The 23,869-nt window shown below is 33.7% G+C and overlaps 1 protein-coding gene across 1 annotated transcript; it reads right to left on the bottom strand.

Annotated features, from left to right (window-relative positions):
- Positions 1–12,434: 12,434 nt before the first annotated feature.
- On the bottom strand, positions 12,435–14,495 carry LOC123552654 (trichohyalin-like). The gene has a single exon (XM_053529889.1). It carries the CDS (start codon positions 14,493–14,495, stop codon positions 12,435–12,437), a length of 2,061 nt encoding a protein of 686 aa, XP_053385864.1.
- Positions 14,496–23,869: the final 9,374 nt, after the last annotated feature.

The following is a 23,869-nucleotide window of genomic DNA, read 5'->3' on the forward strand; positions in this document are numbered from 1 at the left end:
AATTCTCTGATCATAGATATCGATATAAATTTTAGGGAAGATGTGTATATGAAGGCAGAAACCTCAAGAAATAAAAACAAACTTTTTTTTCATTTAAACGTTATTCATTGCCACCCGGTGTTTGTATAATTATGACCTGAATGCTGTAAAATATAAGACTTTATCAAAGTTTGTTTTATGTTGTTAATTAGAATGGGTTATTTCTCTTTTATGTCATGACGTTATCAGCAAATTAGGTCTTAATGATACTTTTTGAGGTCTTCCTACATCATAATTAGACCTTCGTATGATTAAACGGAAGTTAGATGTTCGTATCTCAAAGTAAACACATTGAACTTTATCATATCATAAAGCTTTAAAATGTTTGGAAAAAAATGGCTTAGATACCATCTCATAATATTAACAACTATCGAGGCGACTGTGGTTGTCGTGGAAGCTTGTGTAGGCAGTATGTGTGGAAATAACACATGTAGCGGTAACATTTGTAGATGCAACGTGTAGAGACAAACAAAATTGCGGAAACTCATTGTGTATCTGTTATGTTTTCCGATTTAACCAATTGATACATTTCATGAGTTTACTGACGAAAAAGAATACAAATTAAAAACAACAACAGAGTGAAACGTTTGAACACTTCGATTTCAGTATGATCACATAATTACATTTCCGTGATATTACATATTCTAGTTAGGCAATTTAGCAATTAACTTAACTCGTGCAAAATTGTTCGAAAATACCAGATAATGCTGAAATCTCTTACGTAGCATGTGTAATTTGCCGATTGCCATTATGAATCATGTATTGTAATCCTTTCTATTTGAATAAACGCCGTAATGAAAAGTCTTAAACAATGTTTAAGCGAGCCACATCCTTGCTTTTAAAAAGCGAACCTACTTTTGTTGTATATAAGATAAAGGTTAGATATTTTGTGGAAATTATATGATTTCAATTATTTCCCTTCAAAAGTTACTTTTCCTGTTTCCTCTAGATCTGGCGGATTGAACAGATTCAATATTAAAGGCGTAAATTAAAGTATTAATTCGTAGTATGTTTAGAAACCTTTGTTTTTTACTTCTAAAAGTGGTTGTATTGCAAGGAGTGCCAGACACAGTTATACAAAGAAAGGAAATCTCATGAAGGAGCTCCACGGAAGGAGTATTCTCGGTGATTGAGTTGCTCAGTGATCTAGTTGTAACACGCTTGAAGGCAAAACAGAGGTCTAGGTCAAGGCACTTGACATTTCTGACATACCCTTGATGCTCTCCTACTTAAGAGACCGGTACTTGTTCTTACAAACAAAGATGGCTTCGCATGTTTCGGTGCTATACACCGGAAACCAGTTTATTCAAAAAGAGCCATGATAAGATAGCTGGACAGGCCAGAACTTAATGAATTGCTCTCTTTTTGTTCTTGGAGATTTCTCTTGCTCTGTACCTCAGGTCTGATCACTGTGTGCTTGTAGTGGTTAACAAAGAATTTCTCACTTCTCTTAGACATACACATCTAGTAATATTACAGTAGTTAAGAAATTAAATGGAGGAAGACAAACAATTAACGAAGGAGGTTACAGTCTCGCGCAATGGAAAACTACTATTGCTTTTAACTGGTTTAAAATTATATCAGAAAGTCTAGAAAAAGTGTCAAAAATTATTACTATTAATGAAGAAAGAAAAAATGTAAGAGTACATACAGCACCCTGACCCTTGCATCGCAAAGTAGGCCTGCAACAATAAAAAAAATGTAGTGGAAAGATCAAGTAGATGGGTTGGATCAAACGTCCAACAGCAAGTGCCCTTTAATTATATGCAAAGTACAAACAATTGGTAAGGGATAGATAAAGGCTCGGGATGTTGGAGGAAGCGAAAAAGAAATAAAGATGATTTTCAATTTCATTTACTATTACACCATATATCCCGTACCTGGTCACAAAACTAATAATCTTAATCCTTGAGACAGAAATGAATTGATAATTTTATAACAGGATTCGGAATAGAAATATCTGAAGTTAATTTCGATTATATTTCCATTACATTTGAGCTTGATAATATATCAATATTTATTTTTCACAGCTTTAAGGAATATGTAAGATGTTTTCATGAAATATGAAACTTTCTGCTTCCCTGCTTCAGTCAGTTCGGCAGCTATTTCATGATTAAATGCCTTTCTGGACACAAAAAAAAATCTTGTTGCGCAGATATTATTAATCAAAATTTTCATTGGCAACAAATTTATTAGCATGCATTCGTAAACAAAACATACATACCAAAACACTATTTGCATTTTCATACTAAATATCTCCGTATAAGAGTCAATTTCACTTTTTGCGAGGTTTCTTGTCCAGATGAGATATATTTAAAAAGTTATAAATAGATACAAATTCAATTGCCGGTGAATGCAACATATAACTGTGAGGTTCAAAACCTATTTTGTACCTACACACTTGCATCAACAATGTTCTGTGCCATTCCTTAATCATTACCATAAAGTGTCCATGTATTTTCATAAGTACATCATCTATCACTGAAACAGTAATGACCGTTTTTAAAATGTAAAGTAATGTTCTGAAAATGCAAGAAAATAATATGTAAGTGAAACATGTTCTAAAATATTTTTCCCACAGATCATTGTCTGTGATGTAACATAAAATACATATCAAACATCTTGGTCATTGAATTATAAACTATTTGCTTCCCCTCTATGTGAAAGGTCGTACCTCCTCTTACATTTTTACAGTGATATTGGTAAAAGAATCTCATATTTCATAAGGAATATCACCATTTAGAAGTATGAATCTATTAAGTTACTTTTTGTTTCAGTATTAGGAGTAATATATATTATCGGCATTATTGTACACACACTGAAAATATTTTGATGAGTTTAATGTTTGTTGTGTAAAACTAGACATTATACGCATATCATACACATTCAAAAATCTCATTGATCATTTTATACTCTTTGTACAATTGTGTTTAGGTTTTCAATAGTAGTTTAGAGCTTTAAGAACTGAATTCAGTTAGCATGTACAAGTACGAACTTGTCATCCGCAAATTACTGACAACTGCCTTACAGAAATGATGTTGAGCACGAATGCATACACATGTATTCCCTATTATTATATACTCGTTTCTATTCCCCGTTAAGTTACACTGGTACCGGAAACGTCAATATTTTTCCATACACTGACGCCTGAATGTCATGTCGGATGCGTGACGTAATTCAGTGTGATTTGTTGCACTATTTTTTTCTATTCAGTTCAATTGTCAATCCTATTCAGGCTATTAAACATATTTATGGTATTTACATTATATTTATAAGTGTAGATACGTATGTAATAAAAAAAAGGTTGATATCTTTGCATCGGGAAATATGCAATCGTTCTTCAGCGGAAGAATATTGCGCTCCTAAAGTCGCGAAATATATTCGCCGAAGAACTCGTGTATATTTCCCGACACAAAGCTAATAACCTATAACTGTAAAATCATCACAATGAACATGCACTGCGCCTGGGGATTGATCTTGCATTCTAATATGCTTGCCTCTGTTAAAACACTCTTATGCTAGAATGACGTCACGTAACAATATTTACAAAAAAATGAAACATTTGATGAAAGTACGTGGCCACTTCTTTCTGCATGACATTGTTTAAATTAACGATTAACATTTTTACTTGAAATAAACAAAACGTGGTAGCTTACATATATTTTGTGTAGACACTGCATTTTACTTTTCACTAAGTACGATTAAATATGAAATCTGCAAACAAGAATGTAATAATATATTTATAGGTTATTAGCTTTGTATCGGGAAATATGCACGAGTTCTTCAGCGAAAATATTGAGCGACTTTAGGAGCGCAAAATTCTTTCGCTGAAGAACGAGTGCATATTTCCCGATGCAAAGATAAAAACCTTTTTATTACATACGCATCTACACGTATAAATATAATGTAAATATCATGAATTTGTTCAATAGTCTAAATAGGACTAATAATACTGAACTAAATAGAAAAAAGTAGTGCAACAACACACACTGAATTACGTCACGCAACCGATATGAAATTCAGGCGTTAGTGTATGGAAAAGTATTGACGTTTCCGGTACCAGTGTAACTTAACGGGAAATCGAAACGAGTATGTAATAATATCGGATACGTATATACTTTAACAGAATATTAAACGATTATACGTGTCTGTTCCAGATCAAACATAAAATTGTTTTGAGAACATTAGTTTATTTGAATGAAAATATATTTATGGGAACGATATGTGGTTATTGGTGACTGAAACTTAAAAGACATTTACTACTTCCATGTATTTTCATTCAGCGACAGAGCTTGAAAAGTACTGTTTAAACCATTAATGTATGCAAATTGAAACCTGGCTTTTGTGACATCAATGCTAAATCTCATCATTGAAATTAGTCCCAAAATTCAGAGAACGAAGTATATATATTAAAAGTTTTGCTTCACATTGTCAGAATGTCATAATTTGAAACAGCCATGAAATAAATCCAACGTTTATGTTCTTTAACATGCATTTTATTTTAAATAAACCAGCAATTAGTCCATTTATAAAAGTAGGACGATCAAGTGCGATTTGACATGATGTTTATAATATTTCACTGTTTATTACATTGCACATGCAATGTTTGTAAAAAAAATATGAAAAAAAAGAAGTGCTCTTAAACACCGGGTTCGTGTGATGGTATAATATGTTATTCCCAAAGCTGGAAAGACATTACTCTAGCGCATTTCATTTTCGGACAGAAACGTTTCGTATTTAGAACAACAAGTCCTATAATCAGTACAAGTTTAACATTTGAATCAAAACAGATCAGAATGTTGCGCTTTCCAGGGTAACAAATTGTCAAATGTATCTTTGGACTAAGATTTATTAGTGTTCTGGTGAATTATTAGTTAAAATATCAAACAATACCAGAAAGCACGTCTATTATAGAATCAGATCTGTTCATTGTGTGAGAAATGAAAAATATATTGTTAAATTTTAATCAGTTATATGCAACTTTTTCTAAATGCCGGTATTTGCGAGTGTGCAATGTAATTTGTATGAAACACATCTGATGCATTTTCCGGAAATACCGCCGTTGTTGTATAACCACAGTTAGGAATTTATCGCCCCTCGCCGAAGTAAGTTCCATATGTACATTGGAGTGTAGAATTCTTCATGTGACGAAGCCATGCAGTTGACTTTCCGAAGGTCGGAGATTCTATCAAGGTACCTGGTAATGTTTGAACTAAAGCCCGGTGGAGCAACGGAGGGTAGTATCAAAAGCTGAAACGGTCGACATATGACTTAAACTCTGTTGGTTTGACTTTTAAACCAACGATAGAATTGACGTTACTCTTGTGCATTCTGTTTACGGATAGAAACATTTTCTATTCAGAGAAGCAAGACACAAGATTGAACTAAGAATATTTTATAATATCAAAATATTAACAGAAGGTATATCCATTCTGGAATTAGATCATTTTTGTGAAATGTGAAAAAGCAGCATGACGTTTCATTCAACAACGAAAATCAGTTAAATGCAACTTTTCCTTAATGCCAGTATCAGCGAATGTGCTATTGGCTGTATTGTTGTCACCGCTCGACGTAATTCTTTACATTTATGTTATTAAATGTAGTTGTTATTACATCACTAAACTTCGTATAATTGCGAACAGTTTGAGTTACTTTCAGTTACAGTTGTGATTATTATGTGAAAGGCATTGGAAAGCACTATTCCGACATGAACTGTACTCAATGTTTACGGTAATCAAACCAATACTAGAGTATAATTAAAACAGTCAAGTTCGTTTTTAAAATCCTTAATACAGGTACCTGCATGCAATGATTATGTGTTTAATTTAAAGTTAATTGTCATAGAATTATTGGATTAAAATAATCAAAGTAATGAAATGTTCACTGACGTGTTAAAGCGGTTCATATAACTCAATGGAACGTACAAGTAACCTGAAATTGAATGGTGATTAGTTTGAAAATTGTCTCAAACGAGAAACAAAAGGTGACACTTTTTTATATAATTCAACTATAGTTTACTGACCTATTTCCGCAGTAAAACACGTAACACATGCTCTATAATTCAATAGAATATAGTAATAGTTCTCCTCTATGACCTGTCAAAACAATTAAAAGCTACACAATTACATTGTAAACATATGTTATATCAATACTTCATGGACATTTCATTTCAACGCGCACTGTACTCGATTTCAATGCACGCCAGTTGTTCATAAAATGCAATGGAGACTCTTATTGCAATTTGTATATAGTTAGACAGGCAGAGACAAAATGTCATATAAACTTAAAGTCAGAACAGCGAATTATCTCGTTGGTATACATTAAACATTTCACGGTTTGTTTTGTAGCCACTTACAAATGTAAGTTTACATTGTTTGTTGCCGTACTTCTAATTTCTGAAGAAAAAAAATAAAATATCATTTTACAGATAAACATCCATTAACTATGATAACATCAAAGACTGTCCGACTGATTTATAATTTACATTCAAGTTTATGTTCCCTGTTCCGAGATGATGATACCGATATAATCATTCACTTGTAAATATAGTTTTGGTTTCACGTGAACAATTCATAGCATGTTTTAATTGTTTTATGACGTAAGCACACTTCGAAGAAAAACAGTTTTTATCCTCGTCATGTCCTTGATCTATGTTAACTTATCAGCTGGCATTTTAAGGTATGGTTATAAGCTTAAAGGTGGTCAATCACATTTAAACAACATTTAATGACATTTTTTACTTAAAAAAGAATGTGGTATCATTAAACTATCGACATAGGCTGATTTCTATTTACTTGTGAGTCGTGTATGTAAAAACAAATGTTGTTTTGGAGTCGTGGTGAAGATAACATTACATCGCTATGTCACGGGGCTATTTGTTTATTGCGGGTTCTTGTACATATGAGATGGGTGCTGTAAATATATATAATAATATATTTGGACAATGTATATTTATTGTTCATACAACAACAATAATGGCGGATGACATAACAAAGGGTTCATTACACATATGTCAACGGTGTTCAATAAATGTCATCAAATGTACTTTAAAACAATATATCAGTTACATTTAAAAGCCTTAGTTATTTAGAACACATATTTATGTAACTAACAATATATATTAGGACATCAGAACATACCTGTAAATATATATAATAATATATTTGGACAATGTATATTTATTGTTCATACAACAACAATAATGGCGGATGACATAACAAAGGGTTCATGGGAAGGGCCAAGGGAGATGATAAGTATAACTCTGGATTAGTGCAAGTGATACGACCTACGATAGTAATGTTACGGCTTACGAATTGACTAATGACTACTACTGACTGCTAACTACGTGACAACAAATAGATTCTAATACAGTACGTTCCTGAAAGTATAAAATAGGTAAATAATGGCATTTGAGACATGTTTCATGTTGATAATATTATTTGCGTCCTATGACATCATTCCCGCCTTTGTGAAAATGTCGTCCCCGACATTGCATATAATACAGTACGTTCTGAACATTAAACAATATAAAATACTTATCAAAATAAAAAAAACTATATGTTACTTGCATATGACTAGCATATATGCAAAATACCCTGAGGTAAATGATTATATAAATGCATATATATGATTAGAGATATTCAAATGTTCAAATACATGGATGGAAGAATGAATGAATGAATGATTGAATGAACGTATGAATAAATGAATGAAAGAATGATTGAATGAATGTACATACATATGTATGTATGTATGTATGTTTGAAAAATTGAATGAATGAATGAATGAATGAATAAGATGTAATAATATGACTACAAACATATTGTTAGTGTAATCTCTAATTACAAAATTAAATGTTGCAATACCGTCACATCACCACAATAGTCAAATTTATGCAAATGTTAAGATATCTAATATCTAAATGATAATGTATTCTATAAATGCATATATGAACATTTTGCATAAACACATATCTATCAATACAGTCACTATAATACATGTGAATAGTTGAATACAATTAATACAATATCACCTTACTCCATGGTGAAAATTTTCAGCTAACAATCTTTATTCCTCCTTGAATTATGTAATAAATACAAACATTTCATTGCATCACTCTACGAACATCAGATATCTCCTTTAGACATATCTTGCGTCACATACTTCAATTCAAGCTTGCAAACTTCTTGATAGCAGAAATAACATGAAATGAATAGTCCGCCTTCACAATTATTCACAATATGAATCGGTAAAAGTTTTAAGATATTAAAATAATTCACCATGAAGTTATTCAAACAGTTTCTGCTTCATGTGACCAAGTTCATTCAGTTCAAACTCTAAAACACTCATATCTATATCAGTTCTGTTGAAAACGTGTAGTATGATATATATGTACTTATATCATTTCAGTCCTTCGCGGAGGTTATCACAGGTAAGTCTTTCAGGTCGTCTTTTCTTCCTTTGCGGACGAGTTTCTCTCCTTTCTTCCTCTGATTCACTTCCCATTTCAGTTCCATTATCCTGTACGCTTTCGTGAGGGATTTCATCAAGGTCAGTTCCACTGTGGTAAGTATTTTCTTTTTCAGCTTGCTGTATATCGGCTTGTTTATTTCTGGAGGACGGTGATGGCAAAGAAAAGAAAGGTAACAACATATTGCGATGCAACTTTCTTATCCTAGACTTTGGCTTGTTTTCCTGTTGGACCTCAAACACTGGTATATCATTGTTTGGTTGTCTGAGAACAACGTAAACATTGTTTTCCCAAGTGTCTGCCAATTTCTGACGTCCTTTCAGTCCGACGTTGCGTACGAGGACACGGTCACCTTGTTCCAAAGCAGCATACCTTACTCGTCTGTCGTAGATTTCCTTATAGCGTTGTCCTTTCTTGGTGGCATCTTTGTTGGCAATATCGTATGCTGATTTAAGTCGAGACTGAAGTTTCTCAACATAATGTGAGGAACTGACTCTTTCTCCGTCGTCAAGTGAGGACAGTCCAAGAAAGGCATCTACTGCAAGGCGTGGATGACGACCAAACATGAGGTAGAAAGGTGAGTATCCCGTACTCTCATTTATTGTGGCATTGTAGGCATGGGTCAGTGTAGACACGTGGGCCTTCCAGTCGGCTTTCTGGTAATCTTCAAGTGTGCCAATCATGTTCAAAAGTGTTTGATTGAACCTTTCTACTTTACCATTGCACATAGCGTGATACGGTGTCGTCCTGCTTTTTGCCATGCCAACCATGTCACATAAACTTTGAATTACCTTTGATTCAAAGTTTTGTCCTCTATCGCTATGTAGTTTGGCTGGAAAGCCGTAATGGACAAAGAACTTCTCGTACAATGCCTTGGCTGTGGTGTTTGTCGTCTGGTTTTTGGTAGGGATTGCTTGTGAGTATCGACTGAAATGATCGGAGATCACCAGGATATTTTCAAATCCTCCTTTTGACCTATCAACAGTGAGGTAATCGATACAGACCAGCTCCATTGGTACACTTGTAGAAATTGGAACAAGCCCAGCTGCAACTGTGGGAGCAGTTTTCCTTCGAATGCACCTACCACATTGCTGCACTTCAGTCCTGATGTATTTGTCCATACCGGGCCAATAGAACCGACGTTTGATCAGATACAAAGTGCGATCTCTTCCTTGATGACCCAAGTCTGAATGGTAAGCGTGGAAGACTTCATCTCTTAGCTGCCACGGAAGGATAAGCTGTAGACAGGATTCTCCTTTGACTTTACCTTTGCGATATAGAACACCATCCTTGAATTGCAATTTGTCCAGGTCACGGTACAAAAACATATTTATACCCAAAGTTTTTGCGTCTTTCAGGGATGGTTTATGGCTCATCTGGATAGCATCAATGAGTGCTTTGATTGACGGATCTTGTTGTTGGGCCTTTATCCAGTCATATGATTTAACAGACACACACTTGAGAAAATCGTCTGGAATTTCATCTTCAAGTGGTAGTTGGTCATCATCAGACAGCAAAAGCAATGTCTCGGCGATAGGTTGGTCTTGTGTTACTGCAAAATATATTGCTTTTAGCACTTCCGGAAAGACGATATGTTGTTCATCTCCAACATCTTGTACTGTTGTAACCCTTGAGAGACCATCGGCATCATTATTCAGTTTACCACTGCGGTACTTCATGATGCAGTTGTAATTAGCTAATTCTGCTACCCAACGATGTCCAACAGCATCCAGTTTGGCTGACGAGAAAACGTAACAAAGTGGATTATTGTCTGTCAGAACTTCAAACGATGCACCGTAGAGGTAGTCGTGAAATTTGTCCACTATAGCCCATTTCAACGCCAGGAATTCCAATTTATGGGCTGGATAGTTTTTCTCTGATGGCTTAAGACTTCTGCTGGCATATGCTACAACGCGGTCTACGCCATTGTTTTCTTGATAAAGAACTGCTCCTAAGCCAGTACCAGAGGCATCAGTGTGAAGTTTAAATGGCTTAGAATAGTCCGCATATGCTAGGATTGGTGGAGTCGTAAGTTTCTGCACTATGGTGTCAAACGCTCTCTGTTGTTCAGGTCCCCAGGTGAATGAAGACTTCTTACGTTTCGTTTTGTTTTTCTTATTTGTAGATTGTCCTACCAGAAGATCATTGAGAGGGCGTACAATGCTGGCATACCCACGGATGAAACGTCTATAGTACCCAGTGAAACCTAAGAATGCACGTGTGTCCTTGATGGATTTAGGAATTGGCCACTTTTTCACTGCTTCGATCTTGTCTGGGTCCGTTTCTATACCATCTTCAGAGACGACATGACCAAGATATGTTACTCTAGATTTGAAAAACTCACATTTTGATGCTTTTAATTTCAGATTGTGTTTTTCAAGCCGAGAAAAGACAGCATCGAGACGTTGAAGATGTTCTTCGAATGTGGACGAGAAAATTACGACGTCATCTAAATAGATTAGATAATCCCGCAAGTTCATCTCGCCCATGCATCTTTACATGACCCGTTGAAAGGTAGCTGGGGCGTTACAGAGCCCAAAAGCCATGCGATTGAACTCGAAGAAACCCAGCGTTCCTACCTGGAAGGCTGTCTTTTGTTTATCATCCTCCTCAATCTCGATTTGCCAGTATCCACTCCTTAGATCAAGTTTAGTGAAGTACTTCGATCCTGACAAAAGATGGAGGGTGTCTTCGACTCTTGGAATAGCATAAGCATCTTTCTTGGATCTGCTATTCAATTTGCGATAGTCCACGCAGAATCTAATGGTACCGTCCTTCTTCCGGACTATAACAACGTTTGATGAAAATGGACTTTGACTGTCTCTTATTGCTCCAGCATTTAGCATTTCTTTCAGATGTTCTCGAACTTCTTGAAAAAGTGCAGGTGGAATGCGTCTATGCGGTTCTTTAAATGGTTCTTCATTTTCTAATTTAATTTTGTGTTTTGTGAGATCGCAGGAGCCAAGATCTGTAATGTTTCTGGAAAAGATATGCTTCCATTTCATCAAAAAGGTAGTGACTGTTTGTTTTTGTTTTTCGGTTAACTTTGCTTCACTTAAGTCTATTTCTTGTATATGTACCTTATCTTTTTCATTTTCTTTTTCAGATTGCGTTTGCTGATGGACCTGTGCAGTGGTGGACGTCTTGTTTTCAACGAGTGGATGATGTCTAAGAATGTTGACTTCGTGGAGTTCACATAAATTTGCTTTTTCAGGAATCTCTACAGCTTTTGCTGACATGTTAAAAACTCTTACAGGTACTCGTGCTGTATTTCCGGGATCGTCTAGTTTAACCACTCTAGGACAAACTGTAAATCTACTTGAGTATCCTTTTTCAGATGGTTCTGTTACAACGGATTCACAGTCCTTCATTTTTCTTACAAAACCAGTAATTTGTTTTGTTTCCATAGGTTGTAGAGTAAAACGTTGCGTTGATTTGACAATTCCAACCGAAGAAGAACAAGTCGCTTTAAAAGCCATATTCCATACTTCCGGAATTTCTGTAGTGGCATCATCCATTTCTGCTTGAAGTTGACGTATAATGTTTGTTCCAACGATGACAGGTACATTCGAATTATAATCAGTTCTTGGAACAATAAGTGCTGGGATTGTGAAACATCTATCACATAAAACGGAGACTTTTAGGTCAACTTCTACATAACCTAGGAAAGGAAGTTTCTCTCCATTTGCACTTGAAACTTCTAGATTAAAGTCTTCTAATGGAAGTAGTTCTGGTTTTGGATCCATATCTTTGTAAAATTCTACTGATATTGTTGTGATCATTGATCCTGTATCGATTAGTCCAATTGTCTTTATACCTTCTATTTCAACTTCGCTTTCATTAGTTGATCCAACCATTCTTTGAAATAAATTTCCTTTAGGGCTTTGTTTCACATTGTCTCTAATCTGCCCTCCGATAGAGACATTTACTGGTTTAAAGATTGTTTCTTATTTTGTTCTGCTTTCTGGTTCTGTTCACTTTCATCTTTTGCTTGACTTTGCTTTGAATGGTCGTTTCCTCTACCTATTCCTCTTTGTCCTCTTACACCTTGATTCCTATAACCAAATCTCCCTCTTGGCCTTCTATTACTCATATATCTGTTTGGTGTTCTATTTTGTAAGAAGTTCGGCGGACCATATTGCTTTTGTACTTTCATAGTTTTCATCTGATCTTCCAGCTCCTTCATTCTGTCTAAAAGTTTATCAAGCTTTGCATCAGTTTCTGTGTTTGTTCTAACTGGCTGCTGAATTGTAGATTTTACACCCTCTGTGTATTCTGGCACTGTCGTGTTATCTTTCTTCTTCCTTGTTTCAATTTCTTCTTCTTCTCGCCGTGCTTTCTTTCTCAACATTTCAAATGTATCCTTTGATTCAAATGATACTCTCAGTGCTTCTTTTAACTTTTCTGACTGTAAACCTTTCCAAAATTTTCTCTTCAACATGTCGTTACGATTCAGCTCGTCGACATCACCTTTTTCAACAACTCTTTGGAACAGATTTTCTATTCTAATGCCCCAATCTGAACTAGATTCTGTTGGGTTTTGCCATGCAGAAAAGAAGTCTTGGAGAAGAGTGTCTGATTCTTTTAAGCTTCCATATACTTCTTCCAACTTTTCCATCAGTTCACTTGTTGATGCTGTTGGATTCATAGATAACAGTATCTTTCTTGTCTGTCCTTTCAATGAATTCCTTATTGCTTGTGCTAGAACTTTCTCTTGATACATCTTAGACTTTATTAAACATGACACTTCCATTTTCCAATCTTCATAATTCTTTCCTTCGAAGGCGGGTAAATATGGCTTTCCAAGTAATGCCTTTTCAATTGTAAGTGTCTCTACTTTATGTTCTGTTTTGTCTGTCACCGGTTTATCTGTTTTCTTGGATTCTTTTTGAGCTATTCTCTTTATTGTCTCATTTTCTTTCAATTTTAAAATTTTAATTCTCTTGTCCATGGCTAATTCTTCTGCAACCGATTCGTCAAATAAGGATTTAAGTTTTTCACTCTCTTTTACTTTTTCATCTACTTCTTTCTCTTTCAGTTCCAGTAACTGAATACTTCTTAATAACATTTCCTCTTCTTTTCGTTTTCTTTCTTTCTGTAGACTTAATTGATTATTTTTCTCAATCATTTGTTGGATCTGTTTTTCATGCTCAGCTTTCAACTGATCTAAACGTCTTCTTTCTACTTCAATCTGCCTTATGCTGTTTTGATATTCTAATATCTCACTGTCACTAATTCCATCAGGATTTGCACTAGTATCTTCATATTTCACTCTGTCTGTTCCTTTAACCGAAACTATCGTTTCCTCTTCAGGGGTTATTCTATAGTGATACCGTCTAGCAGGTGTTGTTATCTCCTTGTCCTTCGTGTTTGTATGGTATTCTCTTCTTTCCGTCTGTACCATTTGCCTTCTTGATGTTTGTCTATGGTGTAACTTTTCACAGGGGTCAGTGTTTATGGTTACCCTCTTAATTGGTGTTCTGTTTCTATTTGAGTTATTATCATTCCCGACGACATCCATTTCTTCACCTCTTTCGGCGTTCTCTTCATGTAACTCTGTTAATCTTAAGTCCAGCGCATCTATTTCAGCAGATAAGTCTAAGGACGATTCTGCATCGTTTTCTATTTGAGTTTCACAAACTGGAGATTTTCTTGGAGATTCTTGATCAAAATATCCAGTCTCATCCAATGTACAAAACGAACCATTTCTAGGATCTTGTTCATTTTGAACCTCTTCCATTTCACTATATTCTACCTCATCCGGGTAATAAGAACTCTCTTCTCTATCATCATTGGATGTGTGCATTCTCCTTATTGATGTCTCTTTTTCTCTTTGTAATAACAACATTTGTCTTTGTCTTTGAATTAATTTCATTTGTTCCTCCTTATCATACTCTGCTTTTTCCTTCTGCAATCTTTCTATCTCTTCCTGTAAAGCTTCTCTCCTCTTATACCTTAACTGACGTTCAGTGAAATATTCTGCCATTGTGATACTTTATAATTCAAAGTTCCAATTCACATTGAAAACAGAATTTTCTCTTATATTATTAACTTATATTCTCCTTCTTCATTCACTTCAGCTTGTTCACTTCTTATTAACTACACCAGCTATAAACTAATTTCACTTTCTTCTTCACTTTTGCTTTTCACTTTTCACTATAACTTCACACCTCTTCACTTTGTTAAACTCTGTGCTATATAATTTGCCACTCTTGATCAATATTAGTCTTTTTGCAAACTTCTTTCTCCTTTCAACTCTTTTGTGTTACAATAAAATGTATCCTCTTCACTATTTCTCTTCACTATAACTTATACTTCTTCACTTTGTTACAGTTAAGTTGATTGATACATTTTATCAAATTTCAGTCTTTGTTTTCAAGTTTCCTTCTCTTTATTTTATATTCAACTGTTTTGTTTTACAACAACATGTACCCTCTTCACTATTTCTCTCCACTTTTGTTTTCAATAATAGCTTTAAGCTATTCACTATTTCATTTTATCTCTTGAATGATAGCTTTGAAATAGTTTCCTTATTTATGTTATTTTATTAGCATCTTTCATCACTTATTTCATCAAGTGTATTTTCTCTTGATCAGCTTTAAGCTACTTCCATATAGTTAGCTTTCACTCTTCTTTCAAAACTTTTCCTTTCAATGATCACAATAGTACAGCTTTAACACATTTCTTGTTTTCCTTTATAAATATTCAGGGTACAACAGCTTAAAACTACTTTCATTTTTTCTCTTTTCTTTTCTTTCAACTTCTAAGTTCAACTTCAGTATCACAGCACAACTCAACTCAGTTCATGTGCTCCTATTTAAATATTCAAGACACAGCTGCTTTAAATCAGTTCATGTGTTCTTATTTTGTTATTCACAGCTTTAAGCTATTTCAATTTGTATAGCTTTAATTTTTCAATTCTACAGCTTTCATCAAGTAAATATTCACTCTTCTTTCAACTTGAAAGTTCAATTCAACTATCACAGCACAAATCAAATCTAGTTCATGTGCTCCTATTAAAATAAGTCAGACACAACTTTAAGCTACTTCACTTTTACAGCTTGAAACTATTGTCATCACATTCAGTTATACTCTTCTTTCAATACTTTTCAGCAACTTGAAACTTCAGATTAAATATAACACACAGCTGCTTTAAATCAGTTCATGTGCTTTAATTTAGTTATTAAAGTACACCTTTAAACACTTTTCATCTCATTAATGTGTACTCTTCTATCAATACTTTTCAACAACTTGAAACTTCAAATTTAATAGCATAGCACAGCTGCTTTAATTCAGTTCATGTGCTCTTATCTAAATATTCAATGCACAGCTTTAAGCTATTTCAGTTTTCATCCATCTGAAATACTTATTCAGTTTCAATATTCCATTAAGTTTTCTCTGATACAGTTCACATACAGCTTTCAAATAGTGTCACTTTTCTTTATATATACAAGCATTTCTTATTGACAGCTTCTTTCTCTTTCCATATTCACAATTTTTCACAATTTTTCTGCTGTAACTGTATTTTATCTATATTTGACAAACCTCCTTTATTGCCAAAACTATTCAACTTTCACCTATATTTCAAGTTCAGAATTGCAGTTATTTCATACTTGATTGCTCTCAATTTGTTCTTATGTTCAATATTTCAACAATTCCTTTTCAAAAATAAAATCTACTTCTAAAAAAAAAAAACAAAAAAAAAACATATGAAAAAATCTTGTCTGAGTATCGAACCTACGCCCTACGAATTTTTTTTCAATACTATGGACTTCTAACCCGAACGCGTTAACCACTGAGCTAAATCCGCACACTGATTTTACAGGTCAATAAATCGATACGATTCGTAATAGCGTCGCCCGCGGTCAAAATCGGAGAATATCAATTTATATTCAAATCTCGCAAAATTTACAAACGACTAAGTACCAGCTAAATAATTTTGTAACTTAATGAAATATATCTAAGTACTAAAACAAAATACAACCTTTACAAGTGTTACTATGTTACTAATACCAAAGAACACTTTGAAAAATATATACGCTTACAGACTGTAGAAAATAATATTTTACTGACAGGATAAATTTTACCTCGCCAATAAAATATTTCTTTTATCAAGTGTCACTTTTCAATAATTTCCAGAGCTTGTTCTTCAATTTTAATTGCTGAACAAGACTTATTCAACTCAAATAAATATCAATCACACCATTTTTCACCTAGAATATGACCTATAACCTGCACATTTTATACAGTAGGCCTACTTAAACTCTATCTATCTAACTATCAAAACTAAACTTTTCTATGTGGTTGTGATGTTAGTATTGTATATGGAATTGTTACTATAGGACTTATATAGGAAATACTATAGGGCTGAACATTTTAGGCGTTATATCTTGATAATTCTCATATACCTAAAGTATGAAAAATATTGAATCAATACACAATTACTGAAATCTTAATAGTATACAGTAGAGTGATCTGTCAGAATGTAGGACAATACGTTGAAAGATAAATCAATGAAATTTTATAAAATCACTCGACTGTATATTTTGTACTATACACTTATATTAAAATTAACTAAGGTACATACCACCGTTGACCAATACACATGAATATAAACACACAATGCACACACAGCAAAGGCTAGATATTATTGTCACTCAAAAGAATCTTGAATATAAAGATTCCAAATGTCAATGTCACTTCTAAACTTTCTTGATGGCGTTCCTTCTAGAAGATATGGCTGTCTTGAAGAGTTGATCAGGCTCCCAATAGTGACAGGTATAAGCACGTGCACGTTATGAATGGAATACCGTAGTATCCGTAGTAGTAGGCCTATGAATGAATTCTAGAGCGGCGACGTCACAATGTTTACCAAATGTGATTGGTTACTATGTTTACAACTCTGTGCTGATTGGTCCAATCTTTACAACTATCATCTGATTGGCTGCATTATATGTAACCACTGTGTTGACATTTTCAAATACAATAATATCAAGTCTTTTTCCAGATCTCATATCCATCTTTGGGCGCCAGTTGTCACGGGGCTATTTGTTTATTGCGGGTTCTTGTACATATGAGATGGGTGCTGTAAATATATATAATAATATATTTGGACAATGTATATTTATTGTTCATACAACAACAATAATGGCGGATGACATAAAAAAGGGTTCATTACACATATGTCAACGGTGTTCAATAAATGTCATCAAATGTACTTTAAAACAATATATCAGTTACATTTAAATACCTTAGTTATTTAGAACACATATTTATGTAACTAACAATATATATTAGGACATCAGAACATACCTGTAAATATATATAATAATATATTTGGACAATGTATATTTATTGTTCATACAACAACAATAATGGCGGATGACATAACAAAGGGTTCATGGGAAGGGCCAAGGGAGATGATAAGTATAACTCTGGATTAGTGCAAGTGATACGACCTACGATAGTAATGTTACGGCTTACGAACTGACTAATGACTACTACTGACTGCTAACTACGTGACAACAAATAGATTCTAATACAGTACGTTCCTGAAAGTATAAAATAGGTAAATAATGGCATTTGAGACATGTTTCATGTTGATAATATTATTTGCGTCCTATGACAGTGACAGTGACTATGATCAGTTCTCCAACAAAAAATGGAATGTTGATGATTTCAAAAATATCTCACACTACTTTAATTCAAAAGTCAGCAGTCCAAAAAGGTACATTTTGTGTAGTCGTGTCGGTTTGGAAATATGGTTTTCAAAACGTTTTTAAACAGATATAAAATGGAGCAGTTAACCAATCCGGAAATGGAAAGTACGGCGGAGAAAAAGGCAGTGGAATCGGCAAAATCTGGTGTTCTTGAGAATTTATCCCAAAAGCCTGGCACTAAAAGAAAGAGACAGGCCTATTCACATTATGACTCGGAAAAAGATCAGATACGACAGAAAACGCACGCTTCACAAAGTACTCGTGTGCAGATTCGTTTTTACGGCCACAAAGAAACCAGACGCGAAAACTTTAGGTTTCTTATAAGGAAAGAAATTTCGCGTTTACTTATATTTGAAAGAAGATGGCTTCCTCCAATATAGCAAAGAATATTTATTTATTTACTCTATTTCGTTGCTGCTAATCCCGCTCCGATTCTACGTAGAATAGAACTATTGTAGTGTAGTTCATATAACTTGCACTCACAAGCGCAAATGTGATCACTCCTAATATTACACTGACATCGCTTAAAAGAATCATTTGGCAAAATTTGCCAGATTATCAAGAAATGTCATCATATTAAGTACGTTTAGAAACCATAGAACGACACACAACTGTCATCAATGTAAGAGCGACCATTAACAGAAAAGAGGAGTACTGATTTTTTTGTTCTAATAAACAATAAACTTATAGCTGCATCTTGCTTGATATAACTCTGCTGAAGATTTGGAAAATAAAATACAACTATTGAAAGATTCAATATATCTAGTCTTAGCGGTACATTCAATATTTCAAGCATTAATGAATTTTAATAGTTAATGAGTCGTACGGTCTCTAATATACTTTTATATAGGTGCAGCCGTTAAGTGATGCTTTTGCGAACCAAAATGTCAGTTACACTTTCACTAGAACTTAATTCATTCACCTAAGAGTCTCCAATTTCAGTACAAGTTTGTATTAAGGTCTTGCAATCAGTAATAATTGAATACCAAAGCGTGGATACCAAAGTATCGCCCAGTATTTATATACGTATTTGCTTTATTCTGTTTGCTTTAAATGTACAAAGACTAACTGATATTTCAAACGACTTTCAAGAAGTTCGAGTATTTTATGCATAATCTTTTGTTGTGCTGTTGAAGTGTATGTACATTATATTTACTTTTTATATACGATTCATATAGCTCTGTTTCCTTTATCACAGTTTACACATCCTGGGACATTCTTTGAACATTGTGTTATTAGTAAAAATAATTAATATAATATCGATTAAAACAAAGTTGAGATAGACATTAAAACAGAAAAAGATTTGTCGAAAGCAAAAAATGTTTCAAATTGCAGGGATGATTCCTTCAAATAGCATACCAATCCTTAATATGTTGCGGAGAGTTAAGCAAATGAAAATTGTCTGTTGATGATAATAAACACCCTCTCGATAAACGTCTGAACTAGAAGAGTAATGTAAAATAAACAACATTCTTAAGCTATAACCCGTGTTAATGAAATGTAGGCATGTAGGTAAACGGAAGTTACTGTTATATTCCTTCAGCATGGACTCATCGTTTAGGTTATTAACTATAAAGAGTTGTCATGTGAAGTAAATTGCTCATTACTAACACATTAAAACATGCACGTCTAATGATTTTGTGCATCGCCGATCTTTATTGTTTATCCTTATCACATATCCTGTAACCCTTTTAATGGGCCATTAAACGTCATGTGAATGGCCTGGATATTGAGGTAATTTCAACTGGTTAATAATGTCAGCCTTATACAACGTCAGATTACATTAGGGACAAATCACCATCAGTAACATTCTACGGAAATATAAAATTTCATTCTGTTCTTACTCTTAACTATTAACTTTGCAATGACCATTGAGAAGTTTTACTATACATTTTACGCCCAATCACACCCTATGAACATGTTACATTATTTCAAATGTAAGTTTGGCCTTTAACGATCCGTTTTTAAATTGAAATACTATATATGTTGGTGTATGTTTCTTTTTCGTTCTTATACCTTATAGTCAACAATAACTTTTATTCAAACAAATAATCTGTTAAAAATGTAACTGTAGATAGAGCTAACAACATGTTATATGGAACCTTATTAAATGCAATCATCAAATAACCGTAAGGCTTGCTTCATCGCAAATATAAAATTTTGTGTTTTTCAAGCATAAAAAAGAATTAATATATATATATATATATTCTATATATATACTTGTGTGAAATTATGCGTAGCATTTTACATAAATTACCGTTGCAACAATTAGTGGTAATCCTGTGGGTATTTTCCTGCTTTAAGTTAACATATTTTTTTCTCATGGATTTAAATGATAATAAATTATTGTTATACAAGAAATTCTGAAGCAGTTTATAAAACCATTCAAGTGAAATTACCGTCGAGCTATTGGTAATATATGTTGACGTGTTGATGAATAATAAGTATGCGCAAAACATTTCGTTGGTAATTAAGAATTAGGGAGATGTTTTCGCATTTACTTACATCTTTAAGTTAAGTTAATGTTAATGTTGATGTAAAAACTAGCTACATGCACCTATTTCCTTTTCTTTTAGATTATTTATCCTATGCTCATGAACATACCTTAAATGTTGTTTCAAATGTCATATCTGATTCAGTTTGTTCGAAAATTCATATAGCAGATCGTAAATGTATACTATGTGCTATTAATCTAAATGTTTATTTATCAAAATGGCATAGTTCCTTTATAGATACTAGCGTATAAATGTAGATCTATGATCATGAAACTTTAGATAACCATCTTATTTGCTTGGTTGAGTTTTCAAAATTAAATCTTTGCATAGAACATCACGCATCTGGATTGGTAATGTTGGTATTTTGTTTCATATTTTTAGCAGAGCCTTCTCCAGTTTACCCATTATCAAAACGTCTTTTCTACGTTGCAGCGTGGCTATAGTCGAGGACTTCCGATCACTTTACACTAACTGCTGTTGGTTCCTTAACTCACTTAAGTGTAGATTTTTTTTTCGTGATGTAGCCATCCAACTAGATTCCAGAATGTCGATGATTGTACCAAGTGGGATCCTGTGTCTGAAATGTAACCCGGAGGGGTACCTGCGATTTTCCTCCACCCTATCGCCATATGACATATGATTATGTCGTTTTGATATTAAACACCACCCCACCCCCACCCTCCCCCACCAAAAAACAACACGTTAATGTATGTTTTGATACACTAGTAATAGAAAATATTTTTATTTTCTTCGAGTAAAAACATCAACTATATCGAATAGTGCTATAAAGCTCTCATAGTGAACACCCAAGTCTTAGCCTAATTAATATCACTGTATTTAAACGGTTAAAGAAAAGCTTTTCTCAGTTTGAAAGATGCAAATGATATAATTATAATTCATGGACACACAGTCTAATACAATATTTTCGTGATGGGTCTTTGATCAGGTACGAACAGTTATCCTGTCCGCTTAGCACAATACAGAGATATCAGATCTACGGATCATCGGGTCCTGAGTTAGAAATGTTATCTTTTCTATGACTATTTTATTAAAGACATTTGTATCTAAAGTCATTTCGTCCTCCACCTGTGATTAATGTGAAGAAGTTGTCAGTAAATTGCGGAGAACAGGTAAGTACAGATACAGAATCCAGGAACACTCATAAAATACTTTTGAAAAACTGGTGAAGATGGGTCGTTATATCCAACATGCAAAGCAGCAAATACCTTATGGTTTGTGTGAAGTGAATATATCCGGATTCTATTGAAAGGAAAACTGACCTCAATACGTGTCTTTATTCTAACAGAGAGAACGTGCCAATATAATTATGTTTCCCTTAATTAGTAAAAACATTAACAGAAAATGTGATGGCCAAAAGAGTAATTAAATACGCAATAAAGTAGTAAAAACATTCTTGAAAATCAGTAATATGTCACGTTTTAATTAAGCATATTCTCATTCAAGAGCATATTTTTTTAAACGCATTAATCGACAATACTATGACACTTTGTTGAGAAAATGAAAATATATCGTATAAGTTCTCAAAATCAGCTACAATACATTGAGTACCCAGAAGCGACATATGAAAATGACAGCTTTCTGAAACACTAATCTGGTAAATGAACTGTACTTCTAAAGGGTCTAATTTGCAAAAGTATTTCTGGTAATCCTTTGACCTAGATGAAAGTAATCATTTTATCTACAGCGTTACAATTAGAAAGGTGATTTTAACGAATTGTTTACAGTACAAACTTTATTTAAGGTATTAGACCCGTAATAGAGTAATAGAGTACCTCCTTTTGAAGAGTATAGAATTCCTACCATAAAGCTACTTTGACTGACATTTTTCAGGGGGCATAGGTTCAAGCCCTACTGGGACCAAAATATTTTTCCTTATTTTCCTTTTTTTCTAGTAAGGTTTTACTTTTTTCAAGACTTATTATTGATTTATTGTACAGAAGTGGAAATTTTTCATTTGATAAGAGATTTCTTGCTGTTCTCAGTGCATTTACTTTTTAAAACAGAAGGGGGCAGACTTAGACATCTTTAAAAATTTTCTGTGTTACATGCGGTAAAAGTTCTCTATTTTGCCTTTACTCTTTAGATTACATATTGTGGAAGAAATGTAGGTAGGCTTTACTTCTGCCCCAAGGTTATTTTTGAATGAAGTGAGCAAAACTTAAAACATACCTTAATTGTTCAATGTTGGAGTTAAAATTCTGTCTCAAATTTTTCGGTTATATAAAATGGAATAGAACCTTATCAATCATATTTGACATTGGTTTCGTTATTATCAATAAAACATTTCTTTCAGGGTAATAAACTATATTAAGCATTCAAATGTATATGCAAACAACAGTTTAATTTGTTGTCCTTTGATGTTACAGTACTGTATAAAATGTGTAAAGTATAAAGATCTATATATAATTAGTTTTTGATATAATATCAAATTTATTTATGATATCAGATAGACTCATGCATATTTATCAAACTGTGTTTATCAGGGTTATGAGAGCCTGCTTATATTGTTTAGTTTAAACAATATTTTATTCAACACATAGCATGTAATTACAATATATATATATATATATATATGTATCATAAAAGCAAGACAAAACGACAGTGAGGTAACAATATATTCTTTTATTGTTTTAATATATGATTTGTAAGCTAGAACTTAGAAATAACAACAAAAAAATAATTAGGTCATGAGTCATCATATACCTGTCAACATTTGTCATTAGTTTACATGAGCTGTCAAAATTAGTTTTATTTCTCTATTCTGCAAATGCATTGTTTTTGTAAGTATCTTGGTCGGATATTGTAGTGTGTAACTTACTTTACATTCCACATTAATATTTGTACTTGAAATTGCTTTGTTGAGCTCACCGAAGTCACGTCTGAATTTCTATTGTTTTAGTTTATTGTCTGTTATAAAGGTTCCAAACCTCAATATTTACAGGGACCACCGTGGCCGAGTGGTTAAGGTCGCTGACTTCAAATCACTTGCCCCTTTGGGTTCGAGCCTCACTCCGGGCATTGAATTCTTCATGTGAGAAAGCCATCCAGCTGGCTTACGGAAGGTCGGTGGTTCTACCCAGGTGCCTGCTCGTGATGAAATAATGCACGGAGGGGCTCCTGGGGTC

This window comes from Mercenaria mercenaria, chromosome 18 (genome assembly GCF_021730395.1).
Source record: "Mercenaria mercenaria strain notata chromosome 18, MADL_Memer_1, whole genome shotgun sequence".
Taxonomy (NCBI): Eukaryota; Metazoa; Mollusca; class Bivalvia; order Venerida; family Veneridae; genus Mercenaria; species Mercenaria mercenaria.